This window comes from Caloenas nicobarica, chromosome 1 (assembly GCF_036013445.1).
Source record: "Caloenas nicobarica isolate bCalNic1 chromosome 1, bCalNic1.hap1, whole genome shotgun sequence".
NCBI lineage: Eukaryota > Metazoa > Chordata > Aves > Columbiformes > Columbidae > Caloenas > Caloenas nicobarica.
This window is the reverse complement of record NC_088245.1, coordinates 183,705,609-183,729,900: the sequence shown is the minus strand read 5'-3', so window position 1 is coordinate 183,729,900 and position 24,292 is coordinate 183,705,609. Positions and strand designations below refer to the sequence as shown.

At 38.2% G+C, this 24,292-nt stretch overlaps 1 protein-coding gene across 6 annotated transcripts in view; it reads left to right on the top strand.

The window, feature by feature from the left end:
• TSC22D1 (TSC22 domain family member 1) overlaps positions 1–24,292 on the top strand; it is a 94,944-nt gene that overhangs the window by 20,040 nt on the left and 50,612 nt on the right. The window contains exons 3-7 of one of the 6 annotated variants that reach the window (XR_010606128.1): positions 11,059–11,163; positions 12,373–12,481; positions 16,624–16,780; positions 17,867–18,037; positions 19,025–21,121. The exons of 2 other annotated variants lie outside the window; for them this stretch is intronic. Coding sequence is in view for 1 of the 4 variants with exons in the window: in XM_065634040.1 (XP_065490112.1) it covers positions 11,059–11,101 (43 nt within the window). In the remaining 3 variants the exon portion in view is untranslated. Of the gene's footprint in view, positions 1–11,058; positions 11,175–12,372; positions 12,482–16,623; positions 16,781–17,798; positions 18,038–19,024; positions 21,122–24,292 lie in introns of those variants that run through there. 3 more of the 6 variants (XR_010606127.1, XR_010606130.1, XM_065634040.1) reach the window with 3 other exon arrangements.

Here is a 24,292-nt window from a genome sequence, read left to right as displayed (position 1 = left end):
TGTAATAGAAGGCCTACTTAATAATTAAAAAATCCCAACACCTGAGGTTTAATGCATAGAATTTCCAGCTGGGAAGGGAGATGGACAAGTAAATATCTTCCTTAATTTTTGAATTGATACTTGATAATTCTTGGAATCCTGCATAGATCTAGGAAAAGGATTATTAAGATAGAAAACATTTATGATATGGTAGTTATTTCTGTGCTGTATCTAGGCAGGATTAATTTCAGAGCCTTTGACAAATGCTTATTGTTTCTAGATATTTGGAACCCATTTTTCCCTGGAGGAAAAAGAAGAGTGATGTAGCCAGGGAAGAATTTTCTGTTGGAATTTACTCATAGTGGTCTAAAAATTCATTGAGATTTTGTTCTGCAACTGCTTATTTGTGTTTCTTCTTTTCGTCTGAATGGTTCTGTAAGGGAACATGAGCAGGAGGGCTGGGGAAATATGAATTACTATGGTTTGACATAGAGCTGATTATATTAGTTCTTTGAAACTCTCATCTATCTCTTGCACCAATGAATCCCAAAAGTAGGAATCTGGATACCTTCCCCTTGAGGATTTCGATTTTACATAATGTTGACTTTTGAGTAGTTTCTTAAACGTTTTATATCCTTAAGATTTTTAATAATGTAGCTTTAGCTGAAAACATGCAAGTACTTAAAGGATTTTTTATTGAAGCCAGTGAGATTATTCATTAGTTGTGGTTATGTACCTTCCACTGTATTTACAATATAGTGTTTTCTGTCATTAATTTGGCTGTTAGTTTATAAAAATCTGCACAGATGTTATAGCTGTAAAAATCTCCAAATCTTTGATGTTTAAAACCTTACTTTGTAATACATGATATTGAAATTAGCATGAGCATTTCACATTAATTTTTGTCTTTGACCCAGTTTAAATAAATCACTGTCTTTAAAGGGTCACGAGTGACTGTGTTTACTTGACAACTAGGGAGGAACAATTTAGTCTCCTTAATTCTGCTAATGGATTTGAGTTAATACAACTCAACATTTTTAAAAAAGTCATGCTAATATTCATGCTTCAAGGGGCGTTACATTATTTGCTTTCTTCATCTTTTGGTTTATTTAGTAGTCTCAGCATGTACTCTCTTCAAATGCAATGTGTCCCAAAGCATCCTGATGAAAATCCCTTGAAGTCAATAAAAAAATAGCGTCCCTGAATATTACTTGCTACCTTTGCTCTTTTTGGAACTGGCTCTTTGAAGTTTCCGTTCACACTTCCTTTTTTCATGTCATTTGGTGTTTCCTGGTCTAAGTCATACAGATAGATAAAAGAAAATTCACACATTTTCTGTAGCTGTCTCTTGGCTTTTCAGTTACAAAACAAGTAGTTATAAATTTAAAAATACAGTTATTGCACAGACTTAGGACTGTATCAGTTCGAGAAGAATGTACCGTCTTCACTAAACGTTTTACTCTCTCAAAAATTGAACTTTAAGATGCAAGCTTTTTGTGTGATGCTTTTGCCGTAGATAGATTTTTAGTTACAAATCAATAATAGACTGTTCCTATCAGTGAAGGCATGGTGTATTGCCTGGAAGAGGTTCTCAACAAATAGAGAAAGGCTTCTCCTAAATTGGGAAATATCAAATTGTGACACATTTGTAAACAAGAAGTTTTACCAATTTGATAATGAAGTGTCAGAATATGTTAAATATAGTTACTTAATGGCCTTGTGGCACATTGTGCTTCACTGAACGCATGATAGTCTCCTGTAAAGAAAAAGCCTGCTTTTCCAAAAATTAGTGTACAGGTGTCTTAAATGCAGTTTCTGTTTCTCATGATGAAGTACGAGTACCATTGCTTCCCAGTTTTTAAAAAATGGGCAGGAAAAGGTGGTCTGTTAGGTGCTACCCTTGCTTCTGAGTCCCAGAGGTTGGTACACTGGAAGATCTCACAGCTTACTATTCCTTTTGTAGTCTTTTACTCCTTTCTGCTAGCTGGCCCTGCTTTGAGCAGCAGGGTTGGACTAGGTGGGCTCCTTGTCTTGTTGGTCATCCTGTGAGAAATTCAATACACTTTAAAAATTTATAAAGATTTATATAAAAAATCCACTTTAAAATACATTGTTTATGCAGCAAGGAAACATGATTACTTGTCCTTTTTTTTAAGAAGCGAACATAAAAATTAGGACCTATGAAGGTAAAACAGGAACTGAAGGCAGTGCCTCACTAAACCAGATAATCTTCTTCCTCCATCACTGAACTGAAACTGCAAATGTTAAGTATCTTAGGTTGATGTGTAGACCGCAAGCCTAACTTGTATTAGTCCTCTTAAGCTTGCAGTTATTTCTTGTTCTCTGGAATACCTTTAACTTATTCCTGACACACCTGCATTTTATTTATTCCACCCACCCCCCCCCCCAAAAAAAAAAAAACACAACCAAAAACCGCCCCCAAAAACCCCCAAACAAACAACCAAAAAACCCACCATTTTTCAAGAAACTGGATGTAGATACTGCTATAAATTCCAATGGCTGGCTTGTTTTAGCTTGCTTCCTTCCTGTGGTTCCTTACCTTGCTTTGGTTGCTCTTTGTATCTTTGACTTTCTCCTCAACCTGTTAGTCACTAAAGAGATCAGTGCCTGCCCCTCCTCCCCTTGTGAGGAAGCTGTAGCTGCCATGAGGTCTCCTCTCAGTCTCCTCTTCTCCAGGCTGAACAAACCAAGGGACTTTAGCTGCTCGTCATATGGCTTCCTCTCCAAACCCTTCACCAGCTTCATAGCCCTCTTCTGGACACTCTCCAGTAGCTTTATTTATATATATATTTTTTTTTTAATGCTGTGTCACCCAGAACTGCACACAGTGTTCCAGGTGAGGCTGCACCAGTGCAGAGCAGCGGAGGACAATCACCTTGGGAGACCTCTAAAGAAAGAAAATGCCTCTGTTTAGTTTTTGTGTTCTGAATTCCTTTTCACTGGTGCCTGTAGAGGAGAACAGAAACTTGAAGAACTATAAAGTTTGACAGGGAACCTGTTGGCCTGCCATTTTCTGTTTGCCAACTCTTCCACTTTTTGTGGTGTGCTGTTACCATGTTGCTTCGGGCAGCAGCCTACAGGCTTCTGGGCAGTTGGCAACCTGCGCAAGCTCTGAAACTCCTTCCAGAGGAAGCAGCAGCTAAGTAGGTGTAGATTGTCACACAAGTGGAGAGGTGTATCCCTTGGACTTGCTGTGTGCATCTTGGTAAGTCTGGAGGGATCACCAGGCCTGACATGGGGTACTCCAGACTTACTGTTTCCAGATATTCTAGTGTTGGAAAGTTTCTGTTCGTCACTTTCCTCATTTTGTGTCTTCTGAACTAGTGAGGAATGTGGCATAACTACATCATGGAGTGAAAATACCATGCTCGGACTTTTGTTTTACTAGTAATTCAGAACTTGTTCGGGTTTTTTTGTGGTTTTACTTTGGCTGGTGAATAGACCAGAGTGGGTGTATAGGAGCCAAGGAAACAGAATACACTTTTTAATCCTTCTTCAGATTTATTCAAACTATTTCTTTTCCTGTTTTGTTGAATTGATAAATGGCTTTAGTAGATAACTCGAGGCAAAACAAAGGTGAAGGAATTGGCAACTGTGTGTCCCTCTGCAAACACCCTGCCTTGAGCTTGATGATTACCTTTTCATGAACTTCTGTGTAACTTTGAAAAAGCTAGGATGTTAAGTACTAAAAGAAACAGGAGAGAGCAGGTATTGGTTTGTCTTCCCCTTCCCAAGTCCTGTATTTTGGGGTCTGATTATATCACCATGACAACAGGAGTTTCACAAATGATGAACCTGGTTTCCCGCAATGAATTTTTAAGGTATTTTAGTTTTATGGCTGAGAAATTGCCAATATTTCAAATGTCATCCTGAATGCAGCTTGATGAAAACGAAATCAAGTCGAAGGTTAAAGTCAGCATGAGAAACAAACTAGTGATTGTAGCCTCCTAATTGAGTTAAGTTGCCCACCAAATCAGACTCTAAATTTTTTTCTGAGATTGTAAACTATCTGGAAACTGTAGGAAGATGCTTTTTTAGATACACATTGTAGAAACTGATGAAAGCTCAGCAAAACTGTGTAAAGAATTCTGTTGCATTTCTCCTGCAGTCTTTGCTTGAGAACTCCCAAATTCTTCTTTTTAACTAGCCTTTTAGCTAAACTTTTTTTCTGTTTTAATTCTTTCCAAGAGAGTATGCATAACCTTTCATACATGTTTCATAAATGTGGTTTTGCTTCTGTGGAAATATTTTGAACACTGGTTTGTGTTAGGTACATAAAAATACGGTAATATATAGTGAAGGCCACTAGTTCCTCCCCAGTCCCAAAGGTTTGGGAAGAAACTTTTTTTTTTCCAGTGTAATTCTCTTGTTTGTACTTCTGACTCATCTGTTGCATTCCATTTTATTGCAGCTTCATGTGCTAATAAAACCTTTTTGGTTTTAGCTGATGCTTTATTTCATGCTCTCTCTTGGATGGTATTTGTTCTAGCACAGACTAGTCTCACTTCATATTTTTCTCAAACGCACTTGTATCAGTGGTCTCAAAGGAAGAAGGCTCTTTAAACTGAGCCAATGATCTTTCAAACTGGGCACTCAAAACTGTTTGCAGTTGGAGAACACTTTCAAAACATTTGTCCATGCTTTAGTTGGTATAAAGGGGAAGAGATTTCTAAAATGTTGGGTACTTAGAGACTGTGAAATAAATGTCCTTCTCCCCCAGTGCAGGCAATTAAAAGAACTGTGGGGAAGAACAATCGTATCTATTGCAAAATATTCTTGATGGAGCCTAATTTCTTTTAAATGTTTGACTGCCAGCTCTGGGAAGTGCTAATGTGTGCATTGATCATCTTAAAAAAAAAATATGGATGTACAAATTTGAATTAAAAAATTAAAAATTTGAATTGTAAATGCAACAGATCAAGCTCTTTGAAATACAGCAGGAAGAAGAACGTGTATTGGTTTTAAGTTTTGAAGACTGCAGATTTTCTTTGACTCCCCATACGTTGATTGTTTAAACCTTGACAATATGATATTTCAAAATTTCCATTGTTGTTTATTATATGTTTTGTGTAGTGTTCAGCTCTCTGTTAGAAAAGCTTTGGTTTTAGGGTTTAGTACCTGTGATGTCTTTTTTGCACAGTGATGCTAGACATTTTGATGCCGTCCTTCATACAGCCTAAACTAGTAAAATGGAAGTAATAAAAAATGTGTTGCCAACTCTGCATCTTATTTAGAAGGATAAATTTAATATTAGCAGCTCTCTTGTCAAGCATAACAATCATTGCTTTTAACAAGTGTATTTACTGGTAGACATCATTGTGTGGTATTAGAATTACTCTTAACTATTTGGCAAATAAGGTGGTGTTGAACAAACTGCATTTGAACAGTGTTTAAAAATAAAACAAAAACATATAGGATTGCATCAGACTGTGAAAGAAAAGCTGAATTGTACTTAAAAATAGCATGGCTGATGCAATAGTCAGGTTAATGTTGAATCTTAAGTATTTTACCCATAACATTGGCTCCAGTCCTGGCAGTGGCTTCATAAATGCAGAAGGTTATTGCTGCAAGAGCGTTCAGGTCGGTGGCATTCACACCAGTCAGTGCTTCTGCTACAGGGTGAGTGTAGGACATAGGAACCAACCTCAAAAGGTTTGACTTTAAAGTCTGTTTTTTTCCCCTGGCTATTTTGTTTATTATTTGAGAAATAAACAAACAAAAGGTTCCATGAATGCTGGAGTTTAGCAAAGATAAAAAAAGGCAGGGGGAGAGCCGTGTGTAGGGCTTATAAGTATTTTTATCAGAAGTCTCCTTGACTGTGGCACTGTAGTTATCCTTGTGCTGTTGCCATTGTGTCTTTTGGCTTGCTGGCTGCCTGAAAAATACAGGCTAGGCTGCTGCTCACTCAGCTTAGGATGTGCTACCTGGAGAGCTGGTGGTTGTCCATCAGAATGGGTGATATTGGGGTGCCTCTTGCCATCCCTTGTGCTCACGGGGGCAAAAATAGGGCTGTGCTCACCTACTCCATCGCTTTCATGGCACTCTCCTGTTCTTTGAGGTGTCAAACTGGATTTAAATTGAACAGTGGCTTCAAAAGTTGTTTGGTAGGAATACTTGGTTTGTCATGTGTGGTTGTGGTGTGTGTGTTTTTTTTTTAAGATGTAATCAAAATTGAAAGTTTTGAATGTAATGGGCATTAATCATGTGGAGTCTTAAATGGTTTATGACTTCAAAACATTTAAGTGTAATAACTAGTAATTTGCAAGTTTATGGAGCTTTAAACTGCATGTAAACTAAAACAATTTTTAGTAACTTTTAATTATTTACTAAACAAAATGAGTAATTCTAATAAAACATGGAGACAAATTTATTGTTGCAGTTGCAGAGCTCTCTTTTCCTATAACTTGTATTTTTGTGCTTAATGTTAGCTGAAGTTTTGAAAAGGATTGTTAACCTTGTGTGAATTTGGCTTCCTTGTGGTAACTCTGGTTCCTCCCATTGAATTGTGTACTTTGACTAGGCCATGTGGAGATGAATTACTCCAGACTGACGTCATTGTCCATAGTGTCATGTTCTTACCTCAGATTAACTTCGTTTACATTATGTATTTATGCTCCAAATGAACATGTAGTTTAAATTTGCCTCATCGTAGATGGAAAGCAGGGTAGTAAAATGATACTGTCATCTTTGATTGCTAACTGCTAAATAGCCAGAATGGCTACTCAGAATAACTAACCATTTGCTCTGGTTCAAGTGATTAAAAAAGAGGGAAGGAATATGTGTTGTGCTAAGGCATGTTGGGGAATAGGTGGGGAAAGAAGACATGACATAGTTGTATATAGTGAGAAGAGTGTTAAGATTTACGTTTTGTCTCTTTACTTTCCTTTTAAAATATTTGCACTTTCTTGATAATGACTTTTACCACTGTTTATTAAATTGTAGTTAAAGAATCATCATATGTTTGCATAGTTTTTTGTAGTCTATACTCAGTATTATTTTTGCTACAGTTAATGAGCTCTAGGTAATGTGGAGCTCAAATCTGGTGCAGTCCAGTTAATGATTCATTTCTTTAAAGGCCAAGGTTATCATGGTGAAGTTATTGGCTCTTTGAAAATGGTCCGCCAGTGTGTACGCTGCTAACAGGTGTTCCATGTGATTCCACTGGAGCTGTGGAGTATGTCCTTCCCTATGCCTCCCCCTGTGCTCTCTGCCCCTACTCTGGAGATGGAAGCATATTCCATATAGTTTTGTTGAATTCAGAATAAATGTTTCATTGCATGTTTTTGTAATGAATTGCAGTTAAGTATGAAAACGAATTATGACTTGATTGTGGTAATGAGAGACTCGCAGTATCGGAAGTGCCTGAGAATGGTCATGTAGGAATTAGAGTTTCTCGTCCAAAAAGGTGGTGGGATCAATAGCCCGACTGAAGTGCATCTACACCAATGCACACAGCATGGGCAACAGACAGGAGGAGCTGGAAGCCCTTGTGCAGCAGGAAAACTATGATACAGTTGCCATCACAGAAACATGATGGGATGACTCATACAACCGGAATGCTGCAATGGATGGCTATTAACTCTTCAGAAGGGATAGGTGAGGAAGGAGAGAAGGTAGGGTAGTCCTGGATGTTAGGAGTATTTTGATTGTCTAGAGCTTAATGGTGGTGATGACAGGCTTGAGTGTTTATGCGTAAGAATCAGGGGGAAGGCCAACAAGGCAGACATCATGATGGGAGTCTGTTACAGACCACCCACCTAGGATGAGGAGGCAGATGAAATATTCTATAAGCAGCTGGGAGAAGTCTCCTGATTGATAGGCTTTGTTCTTGTGGGGGACTTCAACCTATCGGATGTCTGCTGGAAATAAAATACAGCAGAGAGGAAACAGTCTGAGAGGCTCCTGGAGTGTATGGAAGACAAATTCCTGACACAGCTGGTCAGTGAGCCAACTAGGGAAGGCACCTCACTGGACCTGTTGTTTGTGAATGGAGAAGGACTTGTACACGATACGATAATCAGAGGCTGTAGTGATCCTGAAATGATAGTTTTTGATTCTCAGAAGAGTAAGAAGTGGGCTCAGCAGAACTGCCACCTTGGACTTCCAAAGAGCAGACTTTGACTTGTTTAGGAGGCTGGTTGGCAGGGTCCCTTAGAAGGCAGCTCTGAAGGGCAAAGTTGTCGGGGAAGGCTGGACATTCTTCAAGAAGGAAATCTTAGAGGCACAGGAGCAGGCTGTCCCTGTGTGCTGAGAGACAAGGCAATGGGGAAGACCACTGGCCTGGCTCAGGAATAAAAGGAGACTTTATGACCTTTGGAAGAAGGGGCAGTCAGCTCAGGAGCACAAGGATGCTGTGAAGTTGTGCAGGGAGAAAATCAGAAGGGCCAAAGCCCAACTAGAACTTAATCTGGCTACTGCTGTAAAATACAATAAAAATGTTTCTATAAATACGTGAGCAACAAAAGGAGGGCTAAGGAGAATCCCCATCCTTTATTGGGTGTGGGGAGAATCACAGAGACAAAGGATGAGGAAAAGCTTGAGGTACTTAATGCCTTCTTTGCTTCAGGCCAAGGGCATCCTGGCAGAAATAGTGTGGCCAGCAGGACTAGAGCAGTGATCATCCCCCTGTACTTGGCACTGGGGAGGCCCCACCTTGAATCCTGTGTTCAGTTTTAGGCCCCTCACTACAAGAAAGACATTGGGGTGTTGGAGAGAGTTCAGAGAAGGGCAGTGAGGTGGTGAGGGGCCTGGAGCACAAGTCTGATGAGGAACAGCTGAGGGAACTGGGGCTGTTCAGCTTGGAGAAAAGGAGGCTGAGGGGAGACCTGATCGCTGTCTACAACTACCTGAAAGGAGGTTGTAGCGTGGAGCGTGTTGGTCTCTTCTCCGAAAAGTGACAGAACGAGAGGAAATGGCTTGAGTTGCGCCAGGGGAGGTTTAGATTGGATATTAGGAAACATTTCTTCATTGAAAGTATTGTCAGGCATTGAGACAGGCTGCCCAGGGAAGTGGTGGAGTCACCATCCCTGGAGGTGTTTAGAAGACATGTAGACATGTGCTTAGGGACACGGTTTAGTGGTGGACTTGACAGTGCTAGATTAACGGTTAGACTTGATCTTAAAAGGTCTCTTCCAACCTAATAATTCTATGACTTTGTTAGTGCTTTCGATTCTTCTACTGCACCTCTTTTTTTGTCTATGTATTTTAAATGTACAAGAGAGAAAAAAATTAAAGTGTTGAGTCATAATATCAAGATACATTGCTGGAAAAGCGAGCTTTTTTATTAGCATAGGCTTGAATATGCCGTATTTCTGAAATCTGCATTCAATTTGTGTACAAACCTCTGCCACATTTTAATGCTGTATTGCAGTGTGCCATTTAGTGTTCACCCCAGTATTCCATATGAAGTTGTGCAGTTGCCTATGCAAGTACTATCACAGTGCATTTTAGTGGGTACTGGATATGATTCTTCTGTCATACAGACCACTTAAATATATATATTCATGCTTTATTTTTTAAATTAGAATGAAAGAACTTGACTGGTAAATGGCAATTCCCTGATGACGTGAAGAAAAAATGACATTGAAAGATTGCCAGGGCTAGGAAAAGCAGACTGTTACAGTAAGTCACATCTTGAAGTTTGAAGCTGGAAGTTCTGTTAGGAGAATTTTTCTGTTGGACTGAAGTCTACAATAAAAATAGTTAAGAAATACAAGAATAGTAAATTACTTGGTGTTCAGATGTAAAATTATTTACATGAATTAATATTCAATATAATACCTGTCCAGCAAAAAAAGAAGGAAAACCAGTTACACATTATTAAGCTCTGGTCTAGTCTGCAAAATGCTTATGGGGATTTGAGTTATTCAGATACCAAATGATGAATTAAGAATAATTTAAAACTTGGGGAAACAGCTTTTTGAACAGTAACCACACTTAAAAAAAGAGTCATTCTCAGCTGAATTCTGCATAGTATAATGCTTAACTGGAGAGCCTCTAGAGAAGGCGTTTTGAACACCTGCCAGCAAGGAAGGACTTTTACTTTATTAGGAATCTGTGTTGCAGTTTTCTTTATGTTGGCTGTGTCAGGCTTTGTCACATGCGCTATGCTTTCCTTTTTGTATCCTTTAGTGAACTAGAAGATGGAGTTTGACTTAATTTTAAGAGTGTGTAAGATAGTTTTCTAATAAGAGCTCTTTTTCATGCAGAATTCACAGCAGCATGGAACGCTTGTGAGATTTTTTTTTTTTGTTAGTAGTTATGAAACTATTAAGTAGAAAATTAAAATCGTTTGCATATAGTGTATGCTAAAACCTGAGAGCTTTAATGCGGATCTTTTGGTCCTGGTGCAAACTGATTGTAGAATCTTGCATTAAAAAGGAAATGTTGTGGAAGGAAAGGACACTTGCTGGTCTTTTATAGGAGAGCTGATCTTAGGAACTTACAGGCAGATGTGTTTTATGAAATATAACAACTCTTTTGAGGAAACACTGTCCTTTACATTTTGGCACAGAAATTGGAGATCAGGCAACTAATTTCATGCTAAGAGAGTCATGTCAAGAGTATCTCTGGTGTCTGTTGTTGTCAAACTTGCTTCAAAATATATGATGCATATTGTAGGTATCAATCATATGTAAAAATGTTCAGTAGTGATTCAAATGATGTTTTTATCAAGAGAGCTCGTAGTGTCTTGTGTGTTTGTCTGAGTGTGTGAGAAGCTCTTTTTTTTATCTGCCCTGGATTGTGTTTATTTTTGTCAATGAAGTCTTGACTCGAAGGATGGAGGGTCCTGTGAGATTCAGTATATGGTTAAACACTCTCCAACCCAGATCAGTCAGTGGGGTAAGTTTCTATTTTGGTATGGATGTTTGATGTCTCTTTTATTTCCCTGTTCTGAATAATCTTGTTAAAGCAGTAAGCCTAGGCAAGAAAGAGATCTTTGTGTTTTCATATGTATTTCCTTGTAATGTATGACTTGATACTGTGTTTTTTTTGTTTGTGTGGTTTTTTTTCTTTCTTCTTGCACACAACCTAAACCGAATGCTAATATTTCAACAGATACAGAATGACAGTCAAACATTGCACACTGGTATGCCTGTGAAGAGGCACTGCCAAAGTTAATTGTCTAGTGCAAAAGCTGGGAGTTCTGGCTGATCCAAGCAGGTAGGTGTGAAGGTGCTTGCATGGAGAGAAGATACAGGGACAGCTCAATACAGTTTTACTTAAGCAGAGCCAAATGCTGCATTTCGAATGACCTTTACCTCAATGGATTTATGAACACTTTTAGTATAAAACTTGTGGTAGTCTTATTCCAAGTCGTATTTCAGAGGATGACACTATTTTAATTTGGTACTAAAATACAGATGAATTTGAGGCACTAGTCCGAAAAGGAAATTTAAGTCAGGAAACCTTCAGAACACATTTAATTAGCTAATTAAAAGACAGCATGTTTTGTGTGGTGGTAGCAGTACAAGATAATCTAGAATGTGTATTACATGTACTGTTTACACCTACTAGATAAAAATAATGTAATTCTAATCTAAAACGTAACTGACTGCACTGAAGACTTTTTAAGCTTGAATTTTGAACCTAAGAGTCAGACTATACCTTCAGAGGTATCATGGTGTGCTTGCACATTATTTGCAAGTCATTACTCTAAATTGGCTTCTGTCTCCACTGTCACCAGCTCGTGTTAGACAAAAATAAGCTTTGGTTACATCACATGCCTTTTAGTGCTGGAAAAGTAACACAACTCACAATAGCATTTGACATCAGCTTACTAGAAAACTCGGTCCAGTTTTGGCTGTAGAGGTCTTACTGCTACTGAAAATGAGGAAAGGATCAAGCCTGTTGGTCAGATTGTATGCTGAATTTATAAGCTCTAGAGGCAGGAAGTTCTTTTAATGTAAGAGATGTAGAAATTAGTATTTGATATGGGAAGTGTAATGTAAGTGCTCAATTCCAAAACGCATGTTTTGAGTACTTTCTAAAGGAGAACTTCTTAAAACTGGTGACTATAAAAAAAACAAACTCATTTGTTTAGCTTTTATTTTCCAGTGTATCCATGTTGCCCTTTACTAACATTAATCTATTCAATACATATATTTGAGTAAATATTGCATTAAAAGGGCATTTTTGCTGCATTTGAGTTCTCCAGAGATCCCAGACACCAGAAGAAAGTAATGAAGGAGATGATCAAAAAGGTCGAAACCTACAGAGAAAAGCCTTGAGTAGCTTCTCACTTGAAAAATTCAATTTGGACCTCAACTCATCCCCCCCAAAAAACCCCGTATCACAGACATCCAGTCCGGTGTGGCTGTTGAACAGTACTAGAATCACACCTCTTAACCTTGCTTATGTGTAGTATTTCAGCTTCCAGGTTCTGCAAAAAGACCGGCTGAAAGACGCTGACAAGAGAAGTGTAGGAATTGTGTGAAGATTGAGAAATCAGTAAGAAAAATGATGCTTTAAAAAAAAAAGTGTAAGAAATCTCTGTAAGCTCGTTGCATGTAAATGGAATCAAGTTAAATCAAGCAAGCCATGTATTAAGAGCTAAAAAGTAAAGTACAAAGACATTGTTAAGAAACTATAGATTTTGTAATTTCTTCAAATATGTTCCAAGGTGTACATGAATACTGTAACCTTTGTTGCTATAGTTAGCTTTCTTAAGGAGGAGAAAAGTGAACATGGCATCATATGATGTCTTAAAAACACTGATTTTTTTTTTTTTTTTTTTTTAATATCAGCTCATGTACTCTGCCCAGAAGAGCAGAATTTCCCTAAAGCTGAATGAAGGTCGGTCTTTATGACAGAAATCTATATTAGTGCCAGTAAAGTCTGTTAATCTGATTTAAAATGTGGTTTAGTTAGGCCAAAAAAAGGTTTAGTCTCTACTGTGCTTGGCATACAGAGTTGACAAGAAACAAAAGTCATGGTAATAAAGACATGTGAAAATGTTATTGCAAAGTAAACCATTTTAAAAATGAAAAAATAATTATAACATTGTTTAACAAATACTAATTTCTTTATTTTTATAAAATTGATGCATCTATTAATGGGGATTATTTTTACAAGATAATATTTTCTGTAATCAACCAATCATTCAATTTTGTATCTCTAGTGTTTTCCTGCTGTTATATATGTGCCAAGAAATACTGGCTATGTTTCTCAAATGTGTGTTGCTGTGATGGCTAAATACAATTTTGGAATTCTCTGTCATGCAGAGTTCAGAAAAGCTGTATTTTTTTTTTTACTACTCCTAAACTGACAGTAGGAAGAGTCTTATAGGGATTGGTACCTATACCTGTCTCAAGCAGATATTGTCATATGCCTTGTCTGATAATCTAGACAATGCTGTGGCCCTCTCTGTTTTTTAGTAGGCCTTTAAAGAAATTGAGCACAAAACATTTCTGGAGAGGCCAAATGTTTTAAAGCCAATTCTAAAATTCAGAAAGACAAGATTCCTACCATTCTATTTGTTTGCAAGTTTAGCTTTTAATGATGGGTTGCGTGACACTTAATCTTTTAAAATCAACAATCAATTGTTTTGCTGCCTTTTCTCCATTTTGGGACTTGATAACAATATCTGATATAGTTGTTCTAATACTTTTGACTTCTTCCCTTCTCTCCTGTTGAGTCCCCTCCTCTTCTTCCCTGCCCCTCCAAAAAAGCAGAACAATCCAAACCCAGGAAGTTTTGGAAAACTAGTATTTTTTCATAGTGTCAGTAACTTGGAATTTAAACAATCAGCCTTACATCACTCCTGTTGATACTTTAATATGCATGTCATGTTGGTGCTAGTTTCCAGGAGAAACATGCTTTACTAAAATTTGTGATATTTATTTTGAATAACAGTTCAACTGGATGCTGGTACATAAATCCTGCAGTGGGTTTGCAGCCTGCACTTATTTCTGGAGATATGACTAATGGTAGCAGGGTGACAACTATAATACTTAACCTAGAACAAGTTTCATTTTAGGAACTGCAGATACTCCATATGGCTAGTTGCACTTAAAAATAATTGCAGGATGCTTTAAAATTTCAGTTTGAGAGTTGAGAAATAGTTGATCTCACTTGAATCAGATGTGGCAGTTTGTGTTTTGTTTCCATGTTCTTCCACTTGGATCCTGCAGTTGTTGGAGCTGCAGTGTTGTAAATAAAAAATGTGTTGTTGCTGATAGTCTATACCACTTACCAAATACCTAGAATCAGTTTTTTACTTATTTTGCAGATGGTATTCTGTAGGATTTCATCACATTTGTTCAGACTTTTGCTTACTGGCTACTGAGCAGAACCACACTGCAGAAAAATGGGGATCGTTCTTCACTGGCTTTTGGATTAGTGAGTGGCAGTGAAACCTGCCATGTAGCAAAGGTGGAAGAAAGCACTAAAGGGAGTTTTCCTCTCAGAGTATCTATCAACAGTCAGGTCGCTATGAAAAGGCATTGCAGAGATTCCTTTCTTTACCAAAGAAGATGAGAACGTTGATTATTGGATTCCTTACTGGCTTCTGTATGCTCACAAACAGAACTGCCAGTGCCTGTCGTGACTTTGTCTATATCTGAAGATCATCAACATATGTCGTGTCATCACAGCCATAACTTCTTCTTGCTCCAACTAGAAGGGTCCCATCACAGCCTGCACTTGAGGTAAATCAGTGAACTCTACAGTACAGTGACCGAGAGAAGAGCTGTTGTATATTCAGCTCCTTAAGCTGGCTTAACATCCCATCTCAGAAGTGTGAATCTCTTCTGATCTATGTGAGGCAACAAAAAAACCTCTCCGAAAATTTCTAGAAGAGCGATTCGCATTCTTTGGATGGTCTATTCTAGAACTCTTTTCCAATCTTTTAAAACTTTGGAAGCGCAAAGGAGTATGTGTTAGTATTTCTCATCTCAGAATGCAGAAAGGTGTAATTGTTTCAGCCTGAAATACATACCTGTATATAGGAATCAATCAGGCTAGTATTTTTGATAGCTAGAGCACAAAAATTACCAACCTCGTTTATTCTTTAGAGTTCATGACAAGTTTGTTAAGGGAAGAAAGATATATGAAAGGATAAAAATGAGAAGTAAAGGGTTCTCCCTTACTTAGAAAGGGAGAGATACTGTGACCTTGATGTAAGGAAAGGAATTTAAAAACAAGTTATTCCAAACAGCTTATTTCACATGGATCTTCCAGAAACTGTTTGGTTCGGCTGTTTCCCTGAGGAAAACACCAATGGACAAAGTCCTCATCCATTTTTTTTTCCTTAAATTTTACATTAGATTTTTCTCTCTTCTACTGAACTGCTATGTGAATAGAATAAGACTAAGTAGTCTTCTGTTCTACACCCCTGAAACTTCAGTCGGTGATTTCATACTGTGCAGTATTACTGAAGGTGGTCTGGAGTCTTCTTTGCAGTGAACAGAGTCTTTAGCTGGTGAAAGGGATTGTCTCAAAGGCCCCAGACAGATTCCTGTTTGAAAGGAACCTGCAATAAGCTAGGTCATGCTGCTTCATCTGGCTTGATTTGCTCTGATACCTTCTATTGCTCTGAGCTGCAAAAGAATGTTGCCTTCAGAAGTGTTAGTGGTGTTTGTAGGCTTCGACACATCACCTGAAATTAAGCCTGTAATGCTGTATATGGCATTTAGTTATGGATTGTAAGTAACAATATTAGCAACTTGAAAAGTTCCTGAGATGCAAGGTATTGCAAGTTATCTGATTAAAAAGAACCTTCTATTCAGAAGGGAATCTTAAGAAGAAATGTGCTTCTAATTATACTGTCGTTTTATGATAGTTTCTTAGCCAGGAAGCATAGAGCAGTAGCAATTTGCATTAAGTGTGTTCTGTTTATTATATTTTCTGTTATTTTTATCTTATATCCTCTGCTTTACTGGAAGAGGAAAGTATAAATGTCATCCTGGAGATATCAGTTGGCCAGGTACACTTATGGGTGTGTTGTTCAGCTATTCTTTCTAAACAGAAAGACCTTCTTTCACAAAAAACATGCACATGGGTTGAAAAGACTGAACCTGACTCTCTGATCTTTGAAAGCTGGTCTGAAATAATCAAAAAGGCAATGTTTTGTCAAATTGAAAGGTATAAGAACACAACTTGGTCTCATGTTTGTTGAAAAGTCATGAAATTCCATTAAAAAGAATTAATCCTATTTTTTTTTGTCTATGAAGTCTTGCTATTTAGAGCATAACTTCTTACCTTAACTTGAGATACCATCACCACATTCTGTGTTTTCAGAAGAACCAAGAAGCAGAGTATCATTGTGCATGCCCAAGCAGTTTCTCTGGAAGGAACTTGTGTTTTGGTCTTAACTGCTGTAGGATATCAGGTTCTGTCCTTGACAGCTTTATCTGTCACCTTTTTAAAAAACAAAACAAACAGAAAAAACCCCACAAAACAAAAACTGAAGAAAATTTTCCTGTCTGCTACTCTAATTGCAAAAATTAAAGATGCCTTTAAAAAAATACATTATTGCTGTGGTTTTAAAGACAAAACTCAGCTCTTTTTTTTTTTTTTCCAGCTTCTCCTTACATTTGGAGCACAGTGAAGGAGTTTGAGGAGGGGAAAGCTTAGAATTGAAGGATATGTGAGATACTTAACCATATAAGCTGTTTTATTTAGGTGTATACTCTGAAGGAGAGGATGAAGAAACACCAGCAAAATTGCCCCAGAATGAATTAAGTGAAATTGCATCAAACACAATGAGTAGCGTACCTTCTTGCTTAACTGTTGGATCATACTCTACCTGGTGTCTTGGGAGCAATGAAGAGCACTGCAGGTAAAATGATAGTGCCTCCTCATGTGAAGCACACAGCTCCATGGTTACCCTACATGCAAATACCAGACACTGTTGCTGTGCTGCAAAAGGTATTGCGGTGGATAATAACCAGTGAACACATACACGAGTGGCTTTGCATATAACTGTTCTAAGTCCAGTGACTTCTGGGTCTGCTTTGTTGCATGTTGGTTCCATGCTGCTGACAAGATTTCACAAGAGTCTATCAGCTTTCAGGATTTGTGAAGAAGAAAATTTCAGCTCTTATGTGTTATATTTTTGTTGGTCAAGTAATGACAATTAACTCCTAGGACATATAAGTTTTCAGGAAAAAAATAGGAATATTCTAGAAATCCAGAAAACAGATCCAGGAACTTGCATAGGTTCTTGACCTCCATAGCAATCATAACGTGCCTGTGTTAAGTCGGAGGTTATTACAAGAGCATTAAACTGCTGTCAGTGTTCCATTGATCTGATTTTGCAAATAGAGTAGAAGACTTGATATTCGAGTAAGTCCTTTACAGATGAATTGGGGTGGGGTTAGGAGGGTAGTGAGGGAAATGTTCAGGTAAGTATGATCGTTTCTTCATAAAGAGGCTATGGGGAGATGTTCACTGCATTGCAATAGATGCCATTTTTAATTTGCTTGAGAGAAAGCGAACAGAGGAGAGATTTGGAATTTTTTTTCCAAGAAATGAGCACTTAAATGTGTCGTTTCCCCCATCCACACACACACACACATCTACTTGTAACAAACTGAGAGAACTTTCGGGACAAAACATCTTATGATTGATCTCATCTATTGGTAGATGTCTTAAAAGTCTTGAAAGTTCACAGCTCAAAACTTCGGGGTTGTGTTTTTGTTGGCATCAGAGCATGAAAAAACTGCATGTCTAGTACTCATCTCTTGTCATCCTCCCCTATTGCAGTGACTATGTGTATGTCTCTGTGTGGCAGGAAACAAGGGAATGCAGATCATTATTCAAGAAGTTACCAACTAGCACTTTTCCTTCCCCTCCAGTCTTTCTGCCTCCCTATCCTGGAAGTATGGAGTCCCTGCCTCAGCCTACGGCTTCATTCTTTTTCCAGCTGCCCACAAAAGTAAAGAACCAGTGTGAGAGTTTGAAGAAAGAATCTGCTCAGAGGACTGAGTCTCAAGCAAAAGCTCCAGGTTGCAGACTCAGAAAGAAACTTCCTTTGGGGAAGGATCTGCTTCCAGGATTTGCGCGTCTCTTTTTCCTTGGGCAAGCAGGGTTGCAGGTAGGTAGGGCCCCTTTGAACTGTCATCCGCTCAGATGTGAAGGATGGACTTCATGCTGTTTCTCTATGCCTTTTTTTGTTGATATTATCTTCCAATTCTCTAGACTGAGAGAAGGGAAGAGTGTGAGCAGTTTAAAGAAAAAAATGTGGGGGAGAGAGAGGAGAAAAAAAAAATATCCTGGACACTTGGAAATAATGTTTTTATGCTTCTGTGTAAGCTTCCTGTCCATGGGTCATATTCGTACTTCAGTTCTTTTAAGCACTAATGACATTTGTTGTCTGACCCTTTTCTAGACAGGAAACTAAGTCAAGAGCAGAAACGGGTGGCTGGGGCCGAGGTAAGGCCAGCGATTGTATATGGCCCGTAGCCACACAATTGCCATCTCCTCCCTGTCTCTTTACACCAGTGCTAGGTGTGAATGTGCAATAAGGTGGAGGCCGCCAAATGGGTTTGAAATCTGACTTGACTCCCAGCACTGAAAAAATTCCCCAGTTCTAAACATGTAAATATGTTCTTCCTTCAGAGGGACCTGTGGCTGCTGGGTTTGTTAAGTTGTGTTTCTTTGTCCATGTAAAGGAAATAAACTGGGATGCCTCGGTTAAGGGGATGTGTTACCAACCCAAAAGATCAGCAATCCCTCAGGCTCAGAGAATGGGAATCAGTAGAATCAGCTCAGGTAAATTCTGCCTTCCTCACTTCAGGCTGTGCAAAGCAGCAGCCTCTTCCTTGCAAACATCGGTAGCCCACAGTTAGGCCTTTCTTTCTCCAGCTGTATCATTGCTGACACAGGAAGTTTATTCTAAATTTCCTTTCGATTTTTAGCAAAAGGAATCACTTGAAAACTGGCAATGAAATTCTAAGGAGATTTTACCAGTTCTTCTTTTGTGCGGAGTTGAAGTCATTTGGGACTATGTTACATGCATTATTACTTTGGTGCATCTTGTTGACTCTTCTCTCCCTCTTCATTCCCTCCCAAATTGCTTCAGGACACCTTCTAACCTTTATACTGCATCACAAGCCTTCAACAGAAGATCTTGAGAGCCATTTATGTTGCTGGAAGATGACTGGGTTTGGATCTTGGCCTTCCTCTTAAACAGGATCTCCTGACAAAAATGGGATTGGGAAAGAAACGACTCCTCTTTCCATCACACAAAGCCACCCTAGAAATGGAGGCCTAGGCAGAGAATTACTTCTAATGCATCATTCTTTAGGAAGTTTGGCCTCTCATGGTCTTTTTGTTACAATGTCATAAAGATGTCTTTTATAAAACCTAAACCTGGCATCTTCCTATCTGAAGATCAAGTCAATAAATCCAAGTTTAAGAGTTTACAGGTCTAATAATGTGATCAGATCTTGCTGTCCCCTTCATAGGAGATGCCACGTGAATCTGTGAAACAGGGTTCTGCTGTGGTTCAGACTGTTATATTTGTAAAGCCTTTTCTACTTACAGTCCAGTTCAATTATTAGAAATAATATTAATAAACTTCTTGTGAAAATGGTATTAGGCTTCTAGCTCTACAAGTTTGCATAAAAATAAATTTCAGCCAAAAATGTCACAATGGCAATATGGGAAGTACTGCATTTTTTGAGGATTCCTATGGTTTTCTGTTGAGAAAAGGTGCATTGGAAATGTTGAGAGCTATGGAAGTGGAAAAAACTTAGGTTTTTCTTTAAGAGTGAGAAATTATTTGTTAGAAAGCAGAAAGCTTTAATTGTTTTCTCCCTGAGGGATTCTGTAGTCAAACGTAATTAAATGTCTTGCGAGATCTCAAATAAAAACTGTGTGTTTGGCAGTAGTGAGCAACACACGCGCATGCCCTTGTACTTTTGTTCTTTTTGCTATAGGAGATTAGTTTGGAAGAACAGGACTTAGTTTCAATGTTCAGATTAGGGAAGGGGAAAGCTTTGTTATGAAGCTGAGTGTGAGAAGGGATGGCAGGAGGGTGAACTGGACCCTCTGGCAGTAGGTAAAGAGCACTTTTATTTTCCTGTTTTCTGCTTCTGGCAGTTGGAGTAAACTAGTCAGATGCTTGTGCTTGAATCCAGTTAATTTCTTAAATCAGTTACCATGAAACTTTTTTAAATTAATGCCTGGATCTTTCATTAAATTCACCAGTGCATTTAAATTGTTGAACAATCTTAACATAGCCCTGAGGCTACTGCTTCATGGCAGTTGCAGCTTCTTACTATGCTGGAATGCATTGCAGTCTTGGTACATTCTAAAACCAATTATTCAGATGGTGCTATTTAAGTGTACTTACGCAGTGAGCCATTTTCACTGGACTTTCTGAAATTTGGGTCTGTTGAATGGCGTTTTAATATACTTCTTTTGCTGTGAATATCAGACTTCTTTGTCTTGCTGCTTCTGTGGTTATCGAGTAAAATGCTAAATTTATAAACTGATATTTTTAGAAAACTTGATAGTCAGATGTATGTGTTAAACTATGCAACCACAGTAACGCTTGTGAACTTTGAAGTTTAAAGAGAAATCAGTTTAATGTATCAAATTCAAGACTTATTTTTAATATGTGGAAATATGTTATGTGATGACCATAAGATTGAGTGGTTGTTGTAGGTACAAACATTAATCGTGTGCTGAACAGGAGTAATCTAGAAGTTATAAGCCGAAGATGTGCAAGTCTCAGAAATAAATACTAACATCTGTGGCTAGAGATCTGTGTCAGCAGTACTTTTAGCTGAAAATACCTGTTTTTCTAACTTCTGGTCCATTTAAGGTTTTATATGATTTGTGCCTTACTTAATAGGTATACTTGCCACAGTTTTTGGTTGTTTTGCTCTGTAGTACAAGGTAAATTTAAGGCCATCAAATACTTCTGAACGCTGAATACACTGAAGAAACAGGGGCGCTGAGAACTGTTTCTAATGTTATTGTCTCAGTTGCTAAAATGACTTTATTCTCCCTCTCCTTAGTCACAATTAGAAGAAAAAACCAAACAAACAAAACACCAATCACACAAAAAACCTGTTGCTTTTCTATAGTCAGTATTTTGATACTTACTGTCTATCAGCATTGTGTTAGCATATTACTATCATGCTCTGAGTTTTGCAGCTGGAATCCTGGGTTCTTGATACATCTTTAGAGTAATAACTCGTGCCTTTGTGTTATTAAATAATAAAGATGTCTAAAACCATTTTCTTGTTTATATTGTACTTAACATAATTGTATGAGTATCAAGTGACTCTCTTCTGACTGACTCCAGAATACCAGGGAACGTGGAAAAACACTGTATGATTTTACAGGTTTTTAATCCCCAGTGTTAACAGAATTTTACAAGATAGACTTGTAGTGTTCCTATTTTCCCCTCTTTCTATTCCTTTTAAGATTCCTTGAGCATTTGAACCACCTAACTCACTTTGTGTAACCCTTTACATCTTCTTGACCGGATGCCAGCTCCTCCTAATTGTCTCATAGCCAGGCAGTAAAATCCTGCCTGTTGACAGCTCCTTTCATCCTGTCTCAGAAGAGCTATCTTGTTTAACCTGAAAGATTTGCTTGCTTCTTTCCACCTTCTGTCCTCTGTGGCTTATGTTGCAACTCTTTCTTTTACGGGGTGCTTTGAGAGTGAGGAAGCCTTCTCTAAAAATCAGGAAATTTGGGGGAAAATGTTGCTATTTCAACCGGCACTAAATGTTTCATTTATGTGAGACGCCTTGTCAGTTCAGAGTAGTTTAAGGAAGGGATACGTATCAAAAATATATTCAATTTACAAATCAGAGGATGTTGTCGATTAAACAAGAAAATGAGGATAAAGAGCATAGGTTCTGGGGTGTGTATATTCCCTTGCTTGCAGTGAGGGAGGTGGGTAGCAAAACATCAGCAGTTTACTGTGAACTTCTGAAAGCCAGCCTGGTTCCATCAGCAGTGGTGTGCTGTAAGCTGCATTTTATTGCTCCACTCCTGTTTTGTAGGGTGTTGGGATTAGGGCAGGTAGCAGCGACAAAAATCCTTTTTCAGCTTTTTATTATTGAGGAAAGTAGATTGATACCTTGACTTGCCAGACCTCTGTTATCGATCCCTGAAAGAATGAATTTGATTTGTGGGTGAGTTTAGAAAAGTGCTTTTAATTGAAAACCAGAAAAAGGCTTTCTGAAAGCAGTGGTAACAAATGGTTGAACCCTTCCAGTTTTGTTTCTTGCATGGACTTTGTGAAGAATTGGCGGCTGCGCAGCTCCTAGCGAGGTCCATAAGTTGGTGTCGGCAACATGAGGTGAGTTGGTGGGTCGTTCAGGACTTGTTGGGTTTTGCTACATAAGAAGGTGGCTTTTCTAAATGGCATGGATGGCATTATGAATGAACTATTTAAAAAATGGTTTTGAAGTCCATATTAAGTTCATGTTTCTTTTACTGATGATGGTGACACTTCTCTGATTGCTTGCTATTTTTTTCTTTTTTCAAAATGTAACATGAGTGGGGGTGAAATATTTTTATTTATCCTGATGGACAGTTGTAAGAGATTGCAGAGAGACGGATATGGCTTGAGGTGGTTTTCTTCTTAGTAACTACTTCAACAATTTCAACCTTACCAGTATCTGACCCCCTCTTGCCAAATTCAGATTGTGCTATAATCTGTAGTTCTGAAGTAAATAGCATTTGAACAAATAATGAAACTTTTATGTTTATATATATGATGTGATCATACTTGACTTCTGAAGGTTGAAATGTGATTTAGGTAGCTTTCCCCAAATTTACCTTTGTGCTGACTTGACCTGAGGTGTAGCCATTGGATGGAATTATCTCAGAGCCCACGTTAAAGTTGCAGTAACATTTATGCAGAAAGATTGCCAACAAATGTATACTGCTCTTCAGGGTAGGCACTCTTCAGAAATTAATACTGCCTTCAGTAATCTTTAGAATTAGTGGCATGGCAAATACGGAAGTTAACTGTCCCTCTCTTTGGTTTTAGCTTTTTTGGTGAAAAACGAAAAGACTTGTCTAACAACACTATAGAAAAGCTGCAGGTTAAATAGTAGATCAGTGTATTTTTGTAGTTTTAATACTAGTCAAAATCCGATGGAATTTTCTGCAGCTCATGGACTGTTTTCGGGATGTTACCTTGACTAAAATTGGTTTAAGTGCTCAGGCAGCATGAGCTTGCAAACCTTTTGCTTCTTGTTGGTAGAAAACCTTTGTTAAAAACATGAGGTAAAATATACTGTTCTGTACTCCTTGCATGGGGCTGCAGGAAGAATGGAAAGACTGTTTGGACATGTCATTTTGCAGAAATTACTGACAAATAATAGATTCTTACCTATTTTTCCAAAACTTTGTTCCCTATGGCTTAAGGCATAAAATCAGGATATCTCGGCTCCTTAAGGTAGAAATTTAGTTGTGTTCTCATTTGTGATGTTGTCCTGCAGTTGTATATCTTGGCTTTTACCAGTGAGGGAGGGTATTATGAAAGGCTAGGAAATGCTGTTTAATGTGCAATATAAGTGAAGTAGAATGTGAATACGAAACATGAATTTCTCAGAAACGGTGGAAATTACCTTGAACACGCATAAGCCGTGACTTGGGAAAGCATCCTTATCTATTCAAGCGTTTCAGGAGAATTTTTACACACCTTCCGCTGACATATCTTTAGAACTTTTCAAAATAGTAAAATTTGAAATACTTTACAAAATGTTTTCCTGATCTCTGGTAGTACTTTGCATTAGATGAGAAAGCATGAAAAATTAACTTGCAAAGTCTTTTGAGTACATGTATCAATGATGGAGAGATGAAGTCAAACTGAAGCATGTAAGAGAACATGAAGAACAGCTAACATGAGAACAGTGGCTGTGCACTGGGATGTTCTGGGTGACTTCAGGACTACAGAGAAGTTGAGGCTGAGTCAGATACTGGAACAGTGCAGGAATTGGAATAATGGAATAACAAGCACCCAGATAATGTAGAAAATCCCTGAATAGGCAGTGGACCTGACAGAAAATCACCTGCAGCAGCCAAGCTTTTCCCCTCCTCATAAAAAATGGCACTAGTAAAGTCTGGACTCCTATAGATTTGTAGCTTGTGTGGTTAAGTTCTCTGGTGTCTGATGAAGTATAAGCACCTATTCAAAATCATCTTATGCCTTGGGCACTGGTTATGTTTATCACCTAATGGTGTCTAAACCAGCTGAATTAATGCTGCAGCTTTTTTTAAGGGGGAAGTAGGGACAAGTTAGAAGGGCTCCTGGACTTGGCCGTTTATTTTTATGTAACTTTTTAAGAGCTTGTGTATCTTTGGAAGCTGTAAC